The 19,628-nt window shown below is 37.2% G+C and overlaps 1 protein-coding gene and 1 long non-coding RNA gene across 3 annotated transcripts in view; one reads left to right on the forward strand and one right to left on the reverse strand.

Annotated features, from left to right (window-relative positions):
- The first annotated feature begins 3,706 nt into the window (after positions 1 to 3,706).
- ERCC4 (excision repair cross-complementation group 4) lies at positions 3,707 to 19,425 on the forward strand. 2 transcript variants are annotated; one of them, XM_014936615.1, is made up of 11 exons: positions 3,707 to 3,919; positions 4,803 to 4,983; positions 7,803 to 7,998; positions 9,380 to 9,587; positions 10,228 to 10,408; positions 10,753 to 10,881; positions 11,447 to 11,557; positions 12,700 to 13,291; positions 15,172 to 15,264; positions 15,984 to 16,096; positions 17,174 to 19,425. In XM_014936615.1, the coding sequence occupies exons 1-11, from the start codon at positions 3,746 to 3,748 to the stop codon at positions 17,905 to 17,907; spliced, it is 2,712 nt and encodes a 903-aa protein (XP_014792101.1). In that variant the 5' UTR covers positions 3,707 to 3,745; the 3' UTR covers positions 17,908 to 19,425. The 2 variants fall into 2 exon arrangements, with proteins under 2 accessions (XP_014792101.1, XP_014792102.1); XM_014936616.1 differs by lacking the exon at positions 3,707 to 3,919 and adding an exon at positions 4,108 to 4,186.
- The window catches only part of LOC106884879, a 29,940-nt gene continuing 18,081 nt past the window's right edge, over positions 7,770 to 19,628 (reverse strand). Inside the window, exons 3-4 of the long non-coding RNA XR_001411314.1 lie at positions 13,096 to 13,187; positions 7,770 to 8,032 (exon numbers count right to left, since the gene is read on the reverse strand). This is a non-coding gene — a long non-coding RNA (uncharacterized LOC106884879). The remainder of the gene's footprint in view (positions 8,033 to 13,095; positions 13,188 to 19,628) is intronic.

Below are 19,628 nucleotides of genomic sequence, written 5' to 3' on the forward strand. Positions count from 1 at the left end.
AGTTCATTTTTAATCCAGTAAAAGCATGTCATGTTTAATTTTCACAATAGCTTCCTTGAAAAAGAATAATTAGATTTTCCTTCATAGGAGAAATATTTCTTAACCTGTAGAGAGTGTCTGTATATAGACTGCTAGAGAAAAATCTGTTTCAGCCAATTACAAATTACAGAAAGTGCCCACCTCAGAACTAAATATTCTAAGAACATGAACAGATGCGGTTGTAAGATGGCTTATCATAAATTTCAAAATTATGGAACACATTTTTCAATTAACAATGTATCTTTATACCTACAGACAAATATCAGTATTTCTATTTTTGCTCTTTTTCTTAGAAAGTTTGTTCCTAGGAAAAAGATTTATACATATATATACAAAACCATGCATTAATTCAGACAATTTTGTTTCAGCAGCCTTATCTTTTAACTATGAGCTCCAACGGGTCTTTGTTCTTACTAAAGCTGTGAAAAGAATAAATATGTGGTCTACAATATAATGATGCAAGGTAACTCTATTAAGAGGACTATGGATGTTAATCTCATAAGATTCATCAGCTAATATGTTTAGGAACTAGTATATTGATAAACCTAATCAGATATAATGAATCAAAATGTATACAGGATTTGAGCTAAATATAGTAGATTTTATTTCTTATAAAACTGGCCCTTTGAGAAATTGCAAAATGCAAGAATTTTTAGGCAATTTCAAAGAACTTAGCCCTGTCTTCTTAGTTGGCTATCACAACCGAGCTTCAGAACAACCCCTAAGTCAGTCATAGATGTTTCTCTGTAGAGAATGGGGTTGATCAGGCTAAAATCTAAACAACAAACCAGGCCAAATACACAATAAAAAATCTACAGAGTAGGAAATCCCACCACATTTTCATAGCTGAAAATACTGAGTTTTGCTTAAATACAAAGACAAAATAAAATACTGATGTTTTAGAAAAAATATAAAACAAGTTTTACATACATTATCTAAATATTGGTTTTCTTCTCACAGGTATTCCTCCTCAGGTCTTTACATTATCAGTAAGAAAATTTATTAATATGACACAGAAGAACTGTTACTAGTTTTCAGGAAACGCTGTTGTCATTACACAAATGGGCAGATTAATGACTTAGTCATGGTTTCTTGCATTTTTCTCTTCCCAACTAATGATTAATAACTTGTCAAAAATAAAATAAAAAAAAAAATAGTTGTCAAAAGCGTATCTTAAAGAGAAGATTAATCTTAATATTGGTGATCCCAACAATAACGAGTGATCCAAATAATAATCTCACCTCCAGTGATTTGTTCTGTTGCACTACCATACAATTAACCTGCCTTTCATATACTGTTAGTAGGATGAAGCAAACAGGTCTGTTAATGCATTTTTAAAACATGTAAGTAAATGTCTCTCTCAGAAGGCTGAAAATAAGCTGTACTGACCATCTCATATAATCTATCACCTTGAAAGTAGCCTATAATTTGTGTTTGTTTATCATTTTATATGGAATGAGACTCCTAAAGTTACTCGAAATATTTATTACTTACATATACAACAAGTTCCAATTTGTTTAAAATTAAAATCAAGCCTTCATTGTTAAATACAGAAACGTATTAGCATGTACTGCCCTGAATATCATTCTCCTAGCTTATTATTCCAAACTTTAAAATTGCATATCATATCTAATTCGTAGTTGATTCTTAGACAAATTTTATTTATCCTGTTCCTATACAAGTTCTTTTTGTGTTTTTATGGATACTTCTTAAATATTACTCTAATGTTTTGCAAAGAAAAATTACACAAAAATGAATTGCAAGATTTAGGCCTAAATTCTGCTCTTCTAAGGTAACAAATGACAGCCCTCTACTGGTTAATAAATATATAAGCACAGAAAGTACATTTCACAATAACTGTACATTAACACTATACTGAGCCAAAGTTTAAAACCATAAAAATTTATAGTACAAAATAAAGTCAGGCTATAGAGATGCCTGAAATATTTTATTTGGCCCATTAGAAAACATATTATTTTTAATTCATGTAGGAAACAGTAGGTCAAGGAAATGGCTGGTTCCTAAATTATATGGACAATTCTATAGAATATTGTAATTCTTCAAAGAACTAGCCTTATTGGACTAAGGTTTTCATATAGTATTCAAAAATAGCAATAAATGCTGGTGATAATTGCTGTGGTATTGTGTAAGAATATGTTTTGGTCAGTAAAATGAGCTGCAGGCCCCCAAAATAAAATGTTCTCCAAGTAAAATATTGATTTTCTGACATTTTTATGGTCTACAATAAGTTTTCAATGCAAACATCAAAGAATTTAGTAGCAGCCAGATAAAAATGAGAACCAAAGCATAGTATTTGCAATTTGATCCAATTTGCAAAGATAAATTGTTCACGTATCAGGACAAAATTTCAGAAATATAACACATATATAAGAAAAACAAAAATTGTTCCCATATTTTATCAATTTCTGCCAGTTTTTAAATACTTTCTTTTACTTTGCCCTGAGTCTGTACTGCATATTAAAATGCAAATATGTATATTATAAAATAATTTGAAATTGTCCTATGTTAATTTAAAAGATTCTATAGCATAATCCTGACTTTGTGGCAAATTTACAAATAATGCATTGTAAAGTACACCTTCATTAATAGTGTCAACTTGAATAAGTATGCAATAAAAGAACTTGTTAGCAGCTGCACACTTTATCTTCCCTAACATAGAAAATACCAAAAACCAGTGGAAACCCCTGTGCAGCTGCCAACACGTGACCATGTGAAACAGAGAACTGAAAGTGTTCATTTGAATGCATCAGACAGTTGACTCAATGCTCTGGTAATAGCATTTTACCAAAAGAAGACGATTTGGGGGAAAATATTGGGAATTCCTATCAAGTGTAAATCAAAAAAGACTTGGAACTTCTTTCACACGTTCGCATTAGGGGAGAAGCTGGTTGTACACTGTCCCTGTGCCCCATAGCCCTGCAAAAGAAGCTGTCACACTTCCCCCCTCGCGTTCTCAGAGGGTGATTTTGACCCCGTTGAAGTGGCATCCACCTCCCCTGCAGTAGACCCTGAAAAATTGATTATTATAAGGGGGGCTGGAGGCAGACAAGTTCACCTGCCCTTCACCAAACTGAATTGTAGGGTAACTTTGAGGAGCGTCCTTCATTGTGAGCTGCTTCCGAAAGCAGGCCTGAAGAGCCTCTCACCCCTGAGAGAGCAAACGGCCTTTTCTGCACCGACAGAGGCAGGGACGCTAAAAACTGAGGTACCAGGAAAATACCGAGGTACTGATCCCTTGTGTGAGGAATGCAGGCTCAAGTTCAGTCAAGTTTAGTTTTGTTGCTTTAGAAATGCAAGCAATTAGTAACAAACAACAAATAATTTATGGTGAAAAGGGAAAAGAGCCCCACTATCTCACACTTGCACCCAGCACACACACCCCACACAGGAGTAGGAAAGGGGGCTCCAGCTCGCCTGAAGGCGAGCACCTGTGGGGGATTGCCGGGCGGATAAGTCCCCATTCCCACCTCATTTTTCACGCCGGTGGGTCTCGGGATCCTCCACCTCAACCTCTGCCGCCGCCACTGACCCCCACCCTGAGGCGCTTCGCCTGAGGCGCCTCGCGCTGCAGGCGGGAAAACTGGCGGCGGGAGGACCGCCCCGCTCGCGCCCGGCAGGGGGCGCTGCCACCCCGGCGGCGGGAGGGCGCGGCGGCCGGCGCGCATGCGCCGCTCCCCCGGCGGCCATGGCGGCGCTGCTGGAGCACGAGAGCCAGATCTTCCTGGACCTCTTCCACCAGGACGGGCTGGTGGTCTGCGCCCGCGGGCTCGGCGTCGACCGCCTGCTGCTGCGCTTCCTCCGCCTCTACTGCGAGCCCGCCAGCCTGGTGCTGGTGCTCAACACCAGCCCCGCTGAGGAGGTGAGGGGAGCGCCCTGTCAGCCGCGGCCCGCCCCGCCCCGTCCCCCTCACCGCCGGCCCCTCAGGGTTTCGGCGGGCGCATCGCGGGGGCGGCCGGCGGCCCCGGCGGTGGCTGGGCCCGGGGGTGGAGGGGCTGGTTGGGGCGGGGGGCGGCATCGCAGAGCACCCGCTGGTCCCTCAGCGCTGAGCCCCGGGCGTTGAACCCGCCGGGGAGAAGGTGTCCGACCGGGCGCGGCTCCTCTTAATCCCTGTCATCGTTCATACCGCGTAAGCGGCAGGAATCTGTCGGTAGCTATCGAGCACGGAGGGGTGAAACTTGCTGACAGGTTTGGCCCTACTTGCACAAAAAATGCCGCTGTGTTTTCCCCGGAACCGGGTAGATTTCCCACCGTCAGGGAGGGGATGTTACGGGGCTTTTGGTTGGTGCCCCCCGGTGAGTAAATACCGCGGCAGCAGCTCTCAAGAGTGGCCTTGATGTAGGTGACCTACCTGCTGTGGTTGGCGTGGGTAGCAGGGGAATGGAGTAAAAGGTTCTCTCTGCCCAGTTCTTTCTTCGTGTCAGTGTTAAAATTGCCTCTTCTCTGAAACAGCTAATAAAACGTAAGAGAAAATGTAAGCTCCTTTGAGTGTTGGTGGCTCGTATTTGCTTAAGTACTGTCTAGCTGCTACTGAAAATACATAGAGTTTTTAAAGCGCTTCGTTGAGTTTGAAACTGAGCAAAGTATACCCAAGAAGAAAAAAAGTCATGGTCATTCTTCCTTAAGTGGAATCTTACACTGTCATGGATTTTATTTGCTTTGCACAGCTCTTCAGAGTTTAGGGTTTTTTGCATCTGTTTCATCAGTCACCACAATGAAATGTGTTTTTATTGTATTTGGTTTAGGAGTATTTTATTGATCAGCTGAGGTCAGATGGAGTCGTTCATCTCCCTCGGCGTGTTACTAATGAAATCACGAATAATACCCGATACGAATTTTACACACAAGGAGGAGTCATCTTTGCAACAAGTCGAATCCTTGTGGTGGATTTCCTTACAGACAGAATTCCTGCAAATCTCATTACCGGTAAGAGCTTAATGAAATAAAGGTAAGGCTCTTCTGTTTGAAAATACATAAAGCTTAATTCTGTATGAGAAGTTCTAGTGACCAGTACCGGGGCTGAAGAATTATTCCTTTTTTTTCCACAAAAACTCAGGTAAAAGAAGCTTTTTTTGCTCCAAACTTGTTTGCATTATTTAATCATACAATTTAAAGCCATCTACACTATTTTAAGATAATGCATTGTTATGACTTTCTGGTATCGATAACTGGCTGAAAAACAAATCAAACTATGCCATTGACACATGAAACTCAGACTGGCTTTCCAAGGAGAAGAATTGATTGCATTTGGTGAAATAGTGTCCAGAATATTCTCAGTACGTGGTCTAAGTCTGAAAATGATTTTAAGTGTCATGTTTTATCAACTCTGCATGCTACTTTTATATTAACAAATTACTTCTGATGACTCTTTCTGTCAAAAAATAGCCATATCTTACTAATCTTTGTCTTGATACACCTTGGAAACACTATCTAAAGAGCAATATTATGAAGTAATGCTGCTGCTGTCCTTGTAAAGATTTTGGGGAATAGCTTGTGACCTTTTTTGTTGTTACGTAGAAATTATGATGAAACATATTACAATTATATTTCTTCTTTAATGCTCTGTTCCCCTTGTCCCCCAGCCCCTGTTGTTTTTGTGTTCTTGTCTAAGCTGGAAACCCTGTAAATGCCTGGAAAGCTAGTAAAATAGATATCTAAGAGCCAGGAACAGAAAAATATTTTACTGTCATCTAAATGTTAACATCTTCTTAATGGCTAAACATAAGTAAATATTGAATGCTAAGAAAAAAATAAGTTTCTGCTTCAGAAGCTGTATTCCCTTCCTTTTAGTCAATGTGAAACAAGCTCTAATATGTAAAACACTTTCAACAGTTTTATGCTAGAGCCAAGGACACCAGATTTGTCAGTTACAATATTTTTAGGTTAAAAAAAAAAGTGAACAAATTTTCTGTGCAACCTACTTTAATTTCTCTTATTCTCCTTGACACCTTCCCCTCTACTTTTCTGCCTGGAAAAAAAAAAAAAAGAGAGAGAAACCTTTGGACTTTGTGTCTGAAAAGAAGAAATACATTAAAGGTTTAAAAAGTTGTGCTGTCCTCTAATGATACAGAGCTGCTATTGTTTTTTCGCTGCCACTAGAGGTCGCTGTGACAGCGGCGTTGGTAGGCTTCCTGCTTGAGTTAGGACTTTGGTAACGGGGTTCTGTTGGAAACGTGTATCATCTCTGTGTGACATTGTACGACAAAAATTCGTAATAGTGTTTCTTGAGGAGTTAAAATAGCAACAACAAAAAAAAAAAATCAGGAAAGTGCTTCCAGGTGTCACAAGTGTTAATTTATGTGTGATTCTATATTGATTTTATAAACAACATCTGATGAACTCGTAAATTCAGCTAAATGAGGATAAGAAATTATCACTGCAGTAAAGAAGAATTATTCCTGGTGGTTTTGGCCATATAGAAATTCTGTACTTAATACTGTAGTCAAACTAATGTGAGTTTGTGTAGTAAACAGTGGCAAGTTGTTTCTACCAAGGCTTACACAGCAGTATGAACTCACTTAATAAGCAGAGAAATATTGACTAAAAGTAGGAGGTTATTCTAATAAACACATAGTCTTACTGGCCTATTACAAATTCTGTGTCTCCTGTAATGTTCTTTTAGAATTATATCTTAACAAACTGGAAGACGTTCAGAAATTAGTGTGATCGCTACCATGTCCTGAAAAAATTGCTTTATAGGAGAGATGTAAGATTATCTAGATAGAAAAATACTTTTTACCATGACTTGACCGTGAAATGAATAGTTTTATGGCACTCTTTTTCTTATAGATGCTTTTTCATTTATAAAGTAAAGGCTTATTAAAATCTATGTCTGGGTGCTAAGTTGAAAAACTTGTTATAGAAATTAAATGCACTTTAAGTTTGTCAATTATGTAGGTACCAGGTAAAACCTGTGATTTTTGATGTCCTTTGATTTCATTTTAGAAAGACATTTGTTATTCCACTGGAAGCTGTGAACAGATAAAAGTAGGCTTCACTCAGGGGACGATGAAAAACTGTAATGTGCTACTGAACACAATTAACCATGAGAAAAAATAAGCCTTGATTTTTACAGGCCTTGAGTGAAGTATAAATCCTGCAAATATGTGTGTGATAAATCTATGTGCATGTATTTTCCTAATACACCCATAGCCATTAAGAAAATTAGTGGTGAACTTATATGGTTGGTGGTACCTTCTGTCCTCAAGTGTGAATATGGCTATCAGAAGGGAGGGAAAAGCAAAATAAAGCTTTTCAGAAGTTCTTTGATTATATAAAGACTTGAACTCTTACCAATGAAACAAACTTGGCAAGTCTGTAATTCCAGAACTTCTGTAGCAAAATAATTCATATGTCATAATTCTGAACATACCAAACTTGCTTTGTTGTAATAGTGTGTTACAACTTGCGTTTGCTTGTACTCCTCTTCAAAGGCTCAGTTAAAGTTTTGCTTTAGGATTAAAGAATTTGCTAAGCTAGTAAGTCCTACCAATCAATCAAGCACAAGTATTTTTTTGTTAAAGATGCATCGTTAGCCCAGTTCTGTTATTTGTGGATTCCATGGTATTGAAACTGAGGAATCACTTGACTTGAACTCCTGAATGTTTGCTCAACTATTGCTTTAGAAGATTTAAATTCCTATTATATTTCATTCAAGAAAAGGTGTTAAAGAATTTTGAGGAAAAAAAAATCTATACAAAATTGGACCTGACTTTTGTAACTTAAAAAAACCTTTATTTTGCCAGGCATTTTGGTATACAAAGCACATAGAATCATCGAGTCCTGCCAGGAAGGGTTTATCTTGCGACTTTATCGCCAGAAGAACAAGCAAGGCTTCATTAAAGCTTTTACAGACAATGCAGTTGCATTTAACACTGGCTTTTGCCATGTGGAAAGGGTGATGAGAAGTCTTTTTGTCCGGAAGCTTTATCTGTGGCCAAGGTAAGGCGCTTCTTTACTTCACTGGAGAGCTAAACTTTAAAAAAAAAAAAAAAAAAAAAAAGATGAAGGATGTTACAATGAGTTCCTAAGAAAGTGAGGTGTGTGCAGGCACACTGCTAATCTCTGTTCCCTCTTGTATTCCCAAACAAATTTCACTCAATTTTTGACAGAAGAAGTGGTCTTAAAGGTGCTAAATTTCTGTAGGTAGCTTTGAAGATGGACCCAAGTTACATCTATAAGGGGCTGAGCCTTATGGTATAGCTGTCCTTTTAGCCAATAGAAATCACAGCAGAAAGTGACATTATTAATAGTTCAGGAAATACTTCACTCATTAAACAGCTTATTTATGCCATAAATAAGAGTACAGTCTCTCAGTTCTGCCATTCCTGGAGGCACTTGTTTCCAACTGTGATGAAATTCCATGGATCTCTTTCTACATGTCACATTTTTTGAATCATCCTTTATATGTATGTTGTGTGTGAAGAATATTTTTTGGTGACTGATAGAAACCAAATTGCCGAGTTTGTGACACGCATTAAGCCTTTCAGAAGGAGAGCCACAAATGTAACTGGGCACTTGAGCTGATTACCCATTCAGTGCTCTTGCCTGGGGCAGGAGCTCCACCCTTGGTTCCTTCAGTCCGGTCTAGGATGTATTTCACTCCATCTTAACGTGCTGGTGCTCTGAATTGTGAATTCTTCAACAGTCTTTCTTTCAGTATCACAAAGAAGTAGAAATGGACATAGCCAGGATAGGAAAGGTTGAACAGAAGCTCCCTAAACTTTCTTCCTTGGCTTCTGAGCCATGACAAGGGCTGGGGGTGCAGCACGCAGTTAAGGGAAGTGCCCTTTGAGTATCCAAGGTCAGCAGACATGGAGCTCTGAGCCTCGTCCTGTTAGTGAACATCAGCCGCATCTGTGTCCCTCTGCAACCGCACTGGCTCTAAGGGCAGTGACCTAACGGGGACCTGCTGCTGAGAAAGAGAAGCTGGGAATATCACAGAACCTGCTAGTGGGTCCCTGTAATTCCAAAGGATTTGTGAGCCCATTCCAGTTTCTCCCTTAGGAGATTTTCTGGTTTTACATTAATGCTTGTTGTGTGTAATAATGATGTAGAATGTAGCACAGTGATTTTCCAGGGATCATTCAGCAACAGTGTATAGGTTCACATGACTAGAATGACTACAGTCAGAATTGTGGAATAGGTGGTTTTCTGAGGCTGTTCGTAAGATTGCAGTCTTCATAGCTGTAGAAATTGATTTATTTTTCAATGAACTTCTTTATACAAACTACAATTATGATTGTTTTAAATATGAACTTTTGAATAATTGTAGGTCAAGCAAACCATCCATGTAAATCTTAATAAGCTGTTTTCCTCTTAGATTTCATATAGCAGTGAACTCATTTTTAGAGAAGCATAAACCTGAAGTGGTGGAAATCCATGTGTCCATGACCCCTGCTATGCTTGCCATCCAGACTTCGATCCTGGACATTTTGAACGCGTGTCTGAGAGAACTCAAGCGCTATAATCCAGCTCTTGAAGTAGAAGATCTATCTTTAGAAAATGCTATCGGTAAACCTTTTGACAAGGTAACATTTTGATTATTTTGCCGTGTCTAAAGGGATGTAGGTCTTCAGATTGTCTGCCATGCAAACAAAAATATTATTTGTAAAATTAATAACCAGCAGCAACTTAGTATTCTCCCATGACATGTTTATTACTGGTACATGGAGAGAGACTGTGTTAATCTGTGAGGGTGATGTTACAGTTGCTTCTGTACTTTAAATAGTTGGAGTGTTTTTTCTTCTGCTCTGTAGGTTGCTTATCTGTGTGGTACTCATTTTGAAAATGAGATGGCATTATAATGTTTTTTACTTAAGTAAAGGATACTGAATACTAAAGGCACAGGCCACTACCAGTAAAATAAGGTGGTTTTTTTATTTTACTAATACTTTATCATTATATGGAAAGGAAACTATACACTGAAAACATTAGATGATGTACATCTGCTAATTGTTGAAATGTTTTACATAAAGACATCTATATTATGGTAACTTTGCAATAAACGATTACTTCAAAAAAAAATATCTCACCCTCACATCTTTAATTGGATATGTTTAATAACTTTGGGAAACTAGTGGCATCCTCTGTAAAGGAAAAAAATGCATTCTGATCTTGATTATTATACTATATATTTGCCATCCTGAACTTTCCAATTTGTATTTCTAGACAATACGTCACTATTTAGATCCCCTCTGGCATCAACTTGGAACTAAGACAAAATCTTTGGTCCAGGATTTGAAGATACTACGTACTTTGCTACTGTATCTAACTCAGTATGATTGTGTCACTTTCCTTAATCTTCTGGAGTCACTGAAAGCAAGTGAAAAAGCTTTTGGTGAGAATTCAGGTAAGCACTGAATAACCATAGAAGTTAACGTGTGAAACAGTGAAATGTTGATATTTTTAATTAACATTCCTAAACACATGAAGGTATCTAATTAGGTTTTATATAACCAGCCATAAGGACGTAGGTTTTTATTGACAGATAATGCTTTCATCTTCCCACTTAACTGCTGTTACTTAACAGTGTGAGATCTGCATCACATTTCTGTCTCCTATGAAGCTAGTAATTACACAGCAAGCAGGTAGCAGAGGTATTCCAGATGAGAGATTTGGAGCTTTTACTGGAGAGGGCTGAAACGCATACACATTGCAGATGTCAAACTACTCCTGCTTTCTTTTCCTCTTTAGGTTGGCTGTTTCTTGACTCCAGTACTTCAATGTTTGTAAACGCTCGAGCTAGAGTTTATCGCATTGCAGATGAGAAACTGAATCAGAAAGGCAAAGTCTCTGGAAAAAGTGATGTAAAGAAGGAAAATGGTACTGATCATTCCTTATTTTAAGTTTGAGAGTGTCACACGATTTCAAATGCTCTGCATATTATTACTTGTGCTGTGGCTCCCTACATGATCTTATGCAGCTCAAGATCCCAATCTGTTAGTTGGGATAAGCTGAGGCATAATCTTAGTTCAAAAAGCATATAATAAACAACATAAAACAGAGTCACGCAGAAGTAAGGGGTTCTTCTAAACTTGCTCAGCTGATCATTGGGAGAGCTTTTATGGAATTGTTCTTGAATTACATTGGTGTTTAGCTTGATCTTCTTTATTTTATATGAACGGGTAGGAGGGTGCCATGGTTTTTATTAAAAGAATTGAAGAATGAGTGAATATTTTAACTTTTTGCTTCACTAAAGCACTTATCCCCATTTTAAAATGTTTCTGTGAGAGTGTTCTCCAGCCCATCATCATAACAAGTTGCATATGTAGGCTCTTGAATATTGTATTTGCCAACAGCCATCATGCTACTGATATCTAACCATGAATTTAAAGTTCTGAAGAATATTTTGGCTGTAAGAGCTGCTGTGTTCAATCTTGTGTTTCAGAACTGAAAAGGGAATTGGTTCTGGAAAGTAACCCCAAATGGGAAGCTTTGACAGAAGTACTGAAAGAGATTGAAAATGAGAATAAGAATAGTGAAGACCTTGGTGGTCCAGGTGAGAGAATACTAAATGATGTAAGTTTTCACAGTACAGCAAGTTTTTACTTCTACACAACTCTTGAGAGAAGGAGCCTAACTCTTTAAGGAGTTCCATAAGAGAGCTAGTTTTAAATTTAATAATTTGTGGACTTAAAACATGAGTTTATGTATACATACATAAAAACTATGTAAAACTATTTAGTTTTTCTTAGACTCCTATTTAGTTGTTGTTCTGAAAGAGAGATGCTGTTGGTTACTATGCAGTACCCTTTAGGAAAGAGCCTGTATTATTACTGCAAAATATTTTTAACTTACATTTCAGTATTGTACTGATACCTTATTAGTTTTATTGGTTCTGAGGCTAATGTGGGAATTTATAATAATCAAGGTACCATTCACTCCTTTATTGAGTTCCATTTTTTAAAAAAAATAATCAAATAGGGGTTCTGTCTTACGCCCTTTCCATCTCACATATTCTCAAGCACCTGAAAATCTGCTTCTCCAGGACACGCAACTAAATCGGGTAGAGAGTAGAAGGCAAGTGTGTTGCTAACTAACTGCTTTGCTGCCTTTACTATTTTAGGGCTTTTCATCCCCTTAAATTTCACCAAGTTTTATTTTAGGAAATAGTAAGGGTAAAAAAGTGTTCTTTTCTCCCACCCACAGTGTTCTGACTCTGGATGAGATCTGGCTCTCTCACCTAGTGTAGTAGGAGTTTATCTGAGTCAGCTCGTGGAGAATTGTTATTCAGGGCCCACAAATGTCAATAGTACTGTGTGAAACATGTTTTTTAGACTCTTTAACACAACTGACAAAGGCTGGAAATTAGAATGGTCTAAAATAAGTTCTTATTACATACACGTTTTAAATTAAAAAAAGTTATCTGAGTATGTTTCAATACATGCTGTATCTGCTATTTTATATGGTGTAAGAATAAGGAATGCTGAACTTTCATTAACCTTCTCTAATCTTGTTTGATACAAAACATCATGTAATTTAGACTCCTTGAAAGCCCAGAGCAACAGTGACAACCGAGTGTAAAGGCTTTTGGCAGACATGCTTCTAGGATCATTAAAAACAATTTGCTCAAGAGATGTCTTGTAGCTGGATAAGAAGTACAGCACAGCAGATCATAAACATACTGTTTCTTGACTGCAGGGCAAGTGCTTATTTGTGCCAGTGATGACCGAGCTTGTGCACAGCTCAGGGAGTATATTGTTGCTGGAGCAGAAGCTTTTCTAACAAGGCTGTATAACAAAACCTTCGGAAAGGATGAGAAAGCTGCAGAAGTGTGGATGAAGGACACAAAAACTGTCAAGTCCAAAGGAAATGCCAGACCAGACACAGCACCTCAAGCCAAAAAAGCCAAACTCACAGCTTCTTCAAAACAAAATAAACACAAAAAGCAGCAAGACCGGACTATAACGGAAATGATAGGGAAAACCGAGGAGGAAAAAAGAGAGGAGTTAGAGGTGGAAGATAATAAAGAATTGGGCAGTAGCCAAGAAAGCAGTATTGAAGAGACGAGTCCTGAAGATTTCCATATGAACTTACCCTCAGATTGTTACTATGGGATTTTCAAGAACCCACTCACAATTATTCATCCATTGCAGGGTTGCGGCGATCCCTACGCGCTCACTCGGGTGCTGCACGAAGTAGAACCAAGATACGTTGTGTTATATGATGCAGAACTAACTTTTGTTCGGCAGCTGGAGATCTACAAGGCCAGCAGGCCTGGGAAGCCTTTGAGGCAAGTTGACTTGGTCAGTCTAATCTTCGTATTAAAAGAAAAAATGAAAGTGCATTTTCAGTGGTCAATGCAGAACATGCATTTAGTGATTTTCTTTAGCTTCCTTTTAATTCCTGTTTAGCGCTCTTCTTATCTTTAAACAAAAGCGTAATGTCTGATTTAACCAAAAGATAATTTTTCCTTCCCAGCAGGTACTTAGTCCCCTGACAGAAACATATGTGCTTTTAAAAAAAGTGAATTCCATTGACCTCTTTTTGCATTATCTTAGTGGCTAAAGATTCATTTTGAGGTTGTAATCTCATTTTAAACCCTCTCTAGAAGTATGATTTTTACACAAAAAGCTTCCTTTTGGATTTAATTAATTTTCACATTTCCTGCTGTCTGGTCAAGCTGAAGACCAGTAGTTCAGAAACTGTAACAGAAAAACAAGTAAAGGAAAACACAATAAAGAAAATAAGAAGTTTTTGCAGTTATGCTCAGTCCTGATGCGAGCTGACAGGAAGATTTCTGCATTGTGTATATATAGTCGATACATTTGTAAATTGCAAAATTCTTATTAATAGATGTTACAGACTAATTTAAAAATACAGAAAACTTAATATTTAATATACTCTGAGTTTCTGCAGTATTTTCATTTATATGGCAGCCTGATACAGCATTTCTTGAATACAGCAAACTGTAGTTATACCTGCACCTCTCGGAAAATAACTTATGGCAGTTTCTTAAGTCTTAGAATAAAAACACTCTACTTACTCACTACAGTTGAAACACAATTTATTGGCATATAAAATTATTAGCTTTGGAATTATAATGCTTTATGCTTTAATGATTTAATGAAAATTATTTGCATAAATTTAAAAGAGCAGTTGTAATTTTTCAGTCAAAGAGTAGTACGTATGCAACGTAACTGAAAATGGAAGTCGGTCTGGTGGTATTTAGTGTGTCTGTACCTGATATCCAGGTAAGGACTCCTTAGCGCAGATATAAATGACAGAACTCAGAGTATATTACATGAGGATAATTACTGGGTTATTTGTACAATTTATTTTTCATTGCCTAATGAGCATGTGTTGTATCTATCTCCAGCATCAGGTTCCCACCCTTCAGAGCAGGAAAAGCAGATGTAGTCATGCACGTAGGGGCTAGGAGATGCACCACTTGAAAAAAAAGTAGTAGGAATAAAATCCTATCACTCTGTCAAAATGTACCTCAATTAAAATATATTGGAAAAAAATAACTGTGCTCAAAAGCTATAGGTAATTATTCCTTAAGGTAATTATTAATTCTTATATGTTCCATATAAATCCCTATTTGCGGAATGAAACTTAATTTGTTGGTGTGTTCATCTGTGTGAGATAAATGACAGCTTGTTCTTTGTAGAACCTGTGATATCCTTGTACAAATACATAATTTTAAAATCTTAGATGGTGTTTTTTCCTAACCCAGGATGACTGCAGATTTTTTAGCTTGATATATATTTATATATATAAAAATATATATATATTTTTTTTAATATATATATATATATAAAATATATATATATATATTTTATACTGGAAAGATTTTTAAAACAGTGAGAAGTAACTTTGTGTCTTTATTGAATGGCTGTCTGAACCTGAGTCCACTCTGGCTGAATCCTGGAATTCCAGTAAGCATTTCTGTCACTGGGAAAAGAGGGAACGCTGGATATAAAAATTTGTTGCTGATTTTGGAATATTTTTACAGAGAAAGATGGGGTGTTTTCACTTGCCTTTTTTAAGGCATGTACTAACTTGTCAGGCACTTACTAGTACTAATCTTAAATACTGTAGTTTATTTTTAACTTAATACAAAGTTTTGGGATCTTTTTCTCTCTTTTCTTTTTTCTTCCAAACCTACAGGGTTTATTTCCTCATATATGGGGGCTCGACAGAAGAACAGCGTTATCTCACAGCTCTGAGAAAAGAGAAGGAGGCCTTCGAAAAACTCATTCGGTAACAAAACTATTTTACTTACCTTTATTATTAATGTTTTGTGTAATTCCCTTGTATGCTTACATTTTAAAAAGTGAAGTTCTTAAATGTGTGAAGGCTTTAAATAAACTTTTTCTTTAATTTCTTTTCAGATGTTAAGATCATTTTCCCACTGAGAATCAACAAAAAGTCAAACCCTTCTTTTCCAAACCACCTGATAATTTATTTATTAATTTTAAGGGGTTTAATACTGAATTTCAAAGGCTAAACAGCACCGCTTGTATTTTTACCCATTTGGCTATGAATTTTATTTCTGTAGATCTGGTTTTGTCTGCAGATAACTTTTCTTGTAAGATATTTCTAAGGCTTTTTACTTCAGTCGTTTTGGGGACCAAAACAATTATTTTCTTACACAGTATAGGACAGTATCTTTACTGAGTCTGTCTTCTCACCAGGTCATACTGCTATTACTAGTCATTACTTCCTTTGTTTCATGTGCCATGAGAAGTTTTAAAAATAAAAAAAAAATCAAATGCTAAAGAGTGGTAACAACTGAAAATGAAAATACAGCATCTAGCCCAACAATCTAGAAAACCTGCTGAATTGCATTTCCACTCAGATCTGTAATTAGTATTAAACTATATATAATTTTACATCTGGGTGAAGGGTATTAAAGTATTTTGATCTATTTTTCTCATATTATTGCAGTTTTTAGTAGTTTTTTGTTTGTGGTTCCTTAGAGAGAAGGCCAGCATGGTTGTTCCTGAAGAAAGAGAAGGAAGAGATGAAACAAACTTAGACCTAATAAGAGATGCTAAACCTGCCTCTGTTTCTACTGACACGCGCAAAGCAGGTGAGCGGTTCCTGAAGCTGGGCCACAGCTCTGAGCTTGGAAAAGACCTAGAAGTAGTGTGTTTAAATCCTGTCCCAGGTGTCTGGGTCTTGACACATTGCACATTGACTCTAGTCCTGATGGTAAAGAAACATTTTCTCCCTTAACTCCATCCACCTTCGTCTGCACAATAACAAAGAATTACATTTTTCCTTGAAAAGAAAATGTGGATTAATGAAGTATTTTACCATTAAGACAGCTACTATTTGGATCGTTACTGGGCAGCTTGTTGGTTATGAGGCTGTCTAGTATTGTTTGTAGCGAGGTGGAGAGAAATTAAAACATGAAAACTGAAGTCTGCAGATAGTCAAAGGCAGTGTCATCCTTGAGCTAGTAAAGGTTGGGGACTTGTTTTGATCTCAGCAGAAGAGATTGCCTGGGTACATAACTGCAGATTGTGGGGTTTGTCTACTTTCTTTGTGATAAAGCATCTTTTGTTGCAGTTCTAACCACATTTTTGTTCCTTTCTTTTGACATGTGTATTCTGTCTTCAGCCTTACAGCTCTGCCCCTGTTTTTCTTTGCTGTCATTTTTGTAGTCCTGCTTTCCTTTACTGTGTGCTCTCTAATCTTTGCTGTTATGTCTTTTGCGGCCTTGATGCTGCAGTCTCTTCATGTGTCCTGCTACAGATCTATGTAAGGCCAAGATGTAACTCCTACAATAAAATGCCATATTTCTGTGGGAAACAGATAGATAGAAATGAAAAGGATTGTTCACTGCCTTTTTTTCCAGGCAACTTTTTGAAGATTTTCCTGATGCATTAAATAATTCTAATCTACAGTTTAACATATTTCATTGTCACATATACAAAGCTTATAGCAGAGCTACACCATAAAATACAGTTTATAATTTGGCAACTGATTTTTGTCTATAACAGTGAAAAATTAAATAAAGTCTGGATTTACTATACTGCTGAATTTGTGAAGGTCAGTGAGATGTGAAGTCACCCATCACAGAAGCATTGGCAGAACACGGGAATACTATGAAACCAGAGTCTGAGGTGCTAGGTATTAGGTAACTATTTATTTTGCTCTCCAGGTGGACAGGAGCAGAAGAATGTTCAGCAAACCATAATAGTGGACATGCGGGAATTCCGCAGTGAGCTTCCGTCACTGATTCACCGTCGCGGCATTGACATTGAGCCTGTTACTTTGGAAGTTGGAGATTATATTTTAACTCCTGATATCTGCGTAGAGCGGAAAAGTATCAGCGATCTGATTGGTTCCCTAAATAACGGACGCCTGTACGCACAATGCACTTCTATGTCCCGTTACTATAAGCGACCAATTCTCCTGATTGAATTTGATCCTAACAAACCTTTCTCCTTGATTCCACGAGGCGCTCTACATCAGGAGATTTCCAGTAATGATATTACTTCTAAACTAACCCTTCTTACGCTCCACTTCCCAAAGCTGCGTATCCTGTGGTGTCCCTCGCCCCACGCTACTGCTGAACTGTTTGAAGAGTTAAAACAGAACCATCCCCAACCTGATGCAGAAACAGCGATGGCCGTCACAGCAGATTCCGAAATTCTTCCTGAGTCAGACAAGTATAACCCTGGTCCCCAGGACTTCCTATTAAAAATGCCAGGTGTTAATGCAAAAAACTGCCGTGCCTTAATGAACCACGTTAAAAGCATTGCAGAGCTAGTGACACTGTCAAAGGACGAACTCTCCAAAATCTTGGGTAACGCTGCCAACGCCACACAACTCTTTGACTTTATTCACCTGACCTATGGAGAGGCAGTATCTAAAGGAAAAAGCAAAAGATGACTAATGAAATCGGTCAACATAGGGCATAGATAAGCTTTTCTTGCACAGTACTTTGGCAAAGTACATGAAATATTTTAATAAATGCCCTCTAAGATAACTAACTGTTTCTTGCTAATGCTGTCCCATCAGTTTTAACATTTGAGTTAATTATTACTGAAGGCAAGTTTCAAGAGAAATAAAAAATGTTTTTAATAGAGAAATACAAATTATTTTTACTCTTTCTACAGCACTTTAGCCAATTCTGTAGTATCGCTGAATCAACTGAATTGAGTTCTTCACCATGTCCATAAGAATTGAGTGCTAAGACTAATTGATAAAGATGTTTTCTTTTGAAAGCTATGATGTCTTGTTAAAGCTAAAAATGTACTGTATTTTCATGAATATGGGTGATGCTGTGTGATATATCACTTTGCTTTTGCCATTTTTATTAATGTCTTACTCTCTGGAAACTGCTAATTGACAGTGGTGGAGCTATTTGAAACACATCATGGTCTTTTGTCAGAGGAGTTTGTTTAGGAGAACATACCTGGACTCCATCATGAATTTTAGAACGTTATCATAAGCCTTTGTCACAGTAAATTATAATTGTATGGTATGTTCTACATCGTATTTGCTTACTTTACTGGAAGTTATACTTCCTTTCTTGACATTCCAAAGTTGGTACAGCTTTGTCTTGCTTGGTTTTGCAAAGCATGCTCCTTCAGTCTAGCCTGGCTAGAGATTCTGCGGTGGCACCATACAACTTAATTCTCAGTGTGCCTTACTTCAACTTTTAAGATGCTTTAATTTTTTAGTCAGTTTTGATAGCTCTTTCACCTTATTCACTTGAAAGTGAAGAATCTAGGTATAGCATTGGGACTATTGTATTATATTGGAGCTTATTTCTTCTCGTAAAATGCAATAGTTTTCTGAGTAAGGTTTTCCAAAAGTTGACAATTCTTCCAATATTGTCGTCTTTCTGTGTCCTATTGTACTTGCATCTTCATGTCCTAAATAGACCAACTGTTAAAAAATTCTGTAAAGCTATTGTCACCTGGAAGATAAAACTTTTAGCGTTCTATGTAGCATAAGACTGTTATTCTTTTGATAGCTTGTGAATGTGTATATTGTTAAAAACATATTCTGCACTGAACTTTGATATGACAATTATTTAACAAATGGCCACTGCCAAAAGGATTGGTCCTGTGTTGTTACATGCTAATGTATTTACATTAGCATTTACGAAATCTTTATCTACAGTGACTTGCACTTACGTATTTATACGATCCCAATGCTAACAACAGATCAATATAATCTCCATCATTAGAGGAGAAAGTATTGGGCTTCTGTATTTGGGTTCAGTAAAAACCATACTGTGCACACTAAGGTTTAATGTTTGCTGTGCATTTTAAGTGTGAATGATGAATTTGTTACCTTAGAGTCCACAGCTGAGCTGTGACAGATTTCCAAAGTGAACATTTTCCTGCAGATGCAAATTTCAGTATTAAATCCATCAGTAATAAGATTAAAATCTGTTAATTATTTTGTTTCTCATTTGGCTGTATTGATATCCAAACACCTTTATTTTTAGTGTGTGGTTTATAATTCAGATCTTAGGGTTTTTATTTCCCTATATTCTAATTTATTTCATTTAATATAAAAAGAAGTCTTTCTGTGAGACTTGTGCCTATTCAAAGCAATAAGCTCAGAAATGCTCAGGGTTGAGAATGCCTTTAAAGTGG

The sequence above is a fragment of the Calidris pugnax genome, unplaced genomic scaffold, assembly GCF_001431845.1.
Source record: "Calidris pugnax isolate Ruff unplaced genomic scaffold, ASM143184v1 scaffold17, whole genome shotgun sequence".
In the NCBI taxonomy this organism is placed as follows: domain Eukaryota; kingdom Metazoa; phylum Chordata; class Aves; order Charadriiformes; family Scolopacidae; genus Calidris; species Calidris pugnax.

What these genes read in the sequence shown, in the direction of transcription:
- ERCC4 (XM_014936615.1), top strand. Translation starts at nt 3,746, where the DNA reads ATGGCGGCGCTGCTGGAGCACGAGAGCCAGATCTTCCTGGACCTCTTC. An exon ending in AGCTTTTGGTGAGAATTCAG is followed by an intron (nt 10,409 to 10,752) that starts GTAAGCACTGAA and finishes TTTCCTCTTTAG; the next exon opens with GTTGGCTGTTTCTTGACTCC. An exon ending in GCCTTCGAAAAACTCATTCG is followed by an intron (nt 15,265 to 15,983) that starts GTAACAAAACTA and finishes GTGGTTCCTTAG; the next exon opens with AGAGAAGGCCAGCATGGTTG.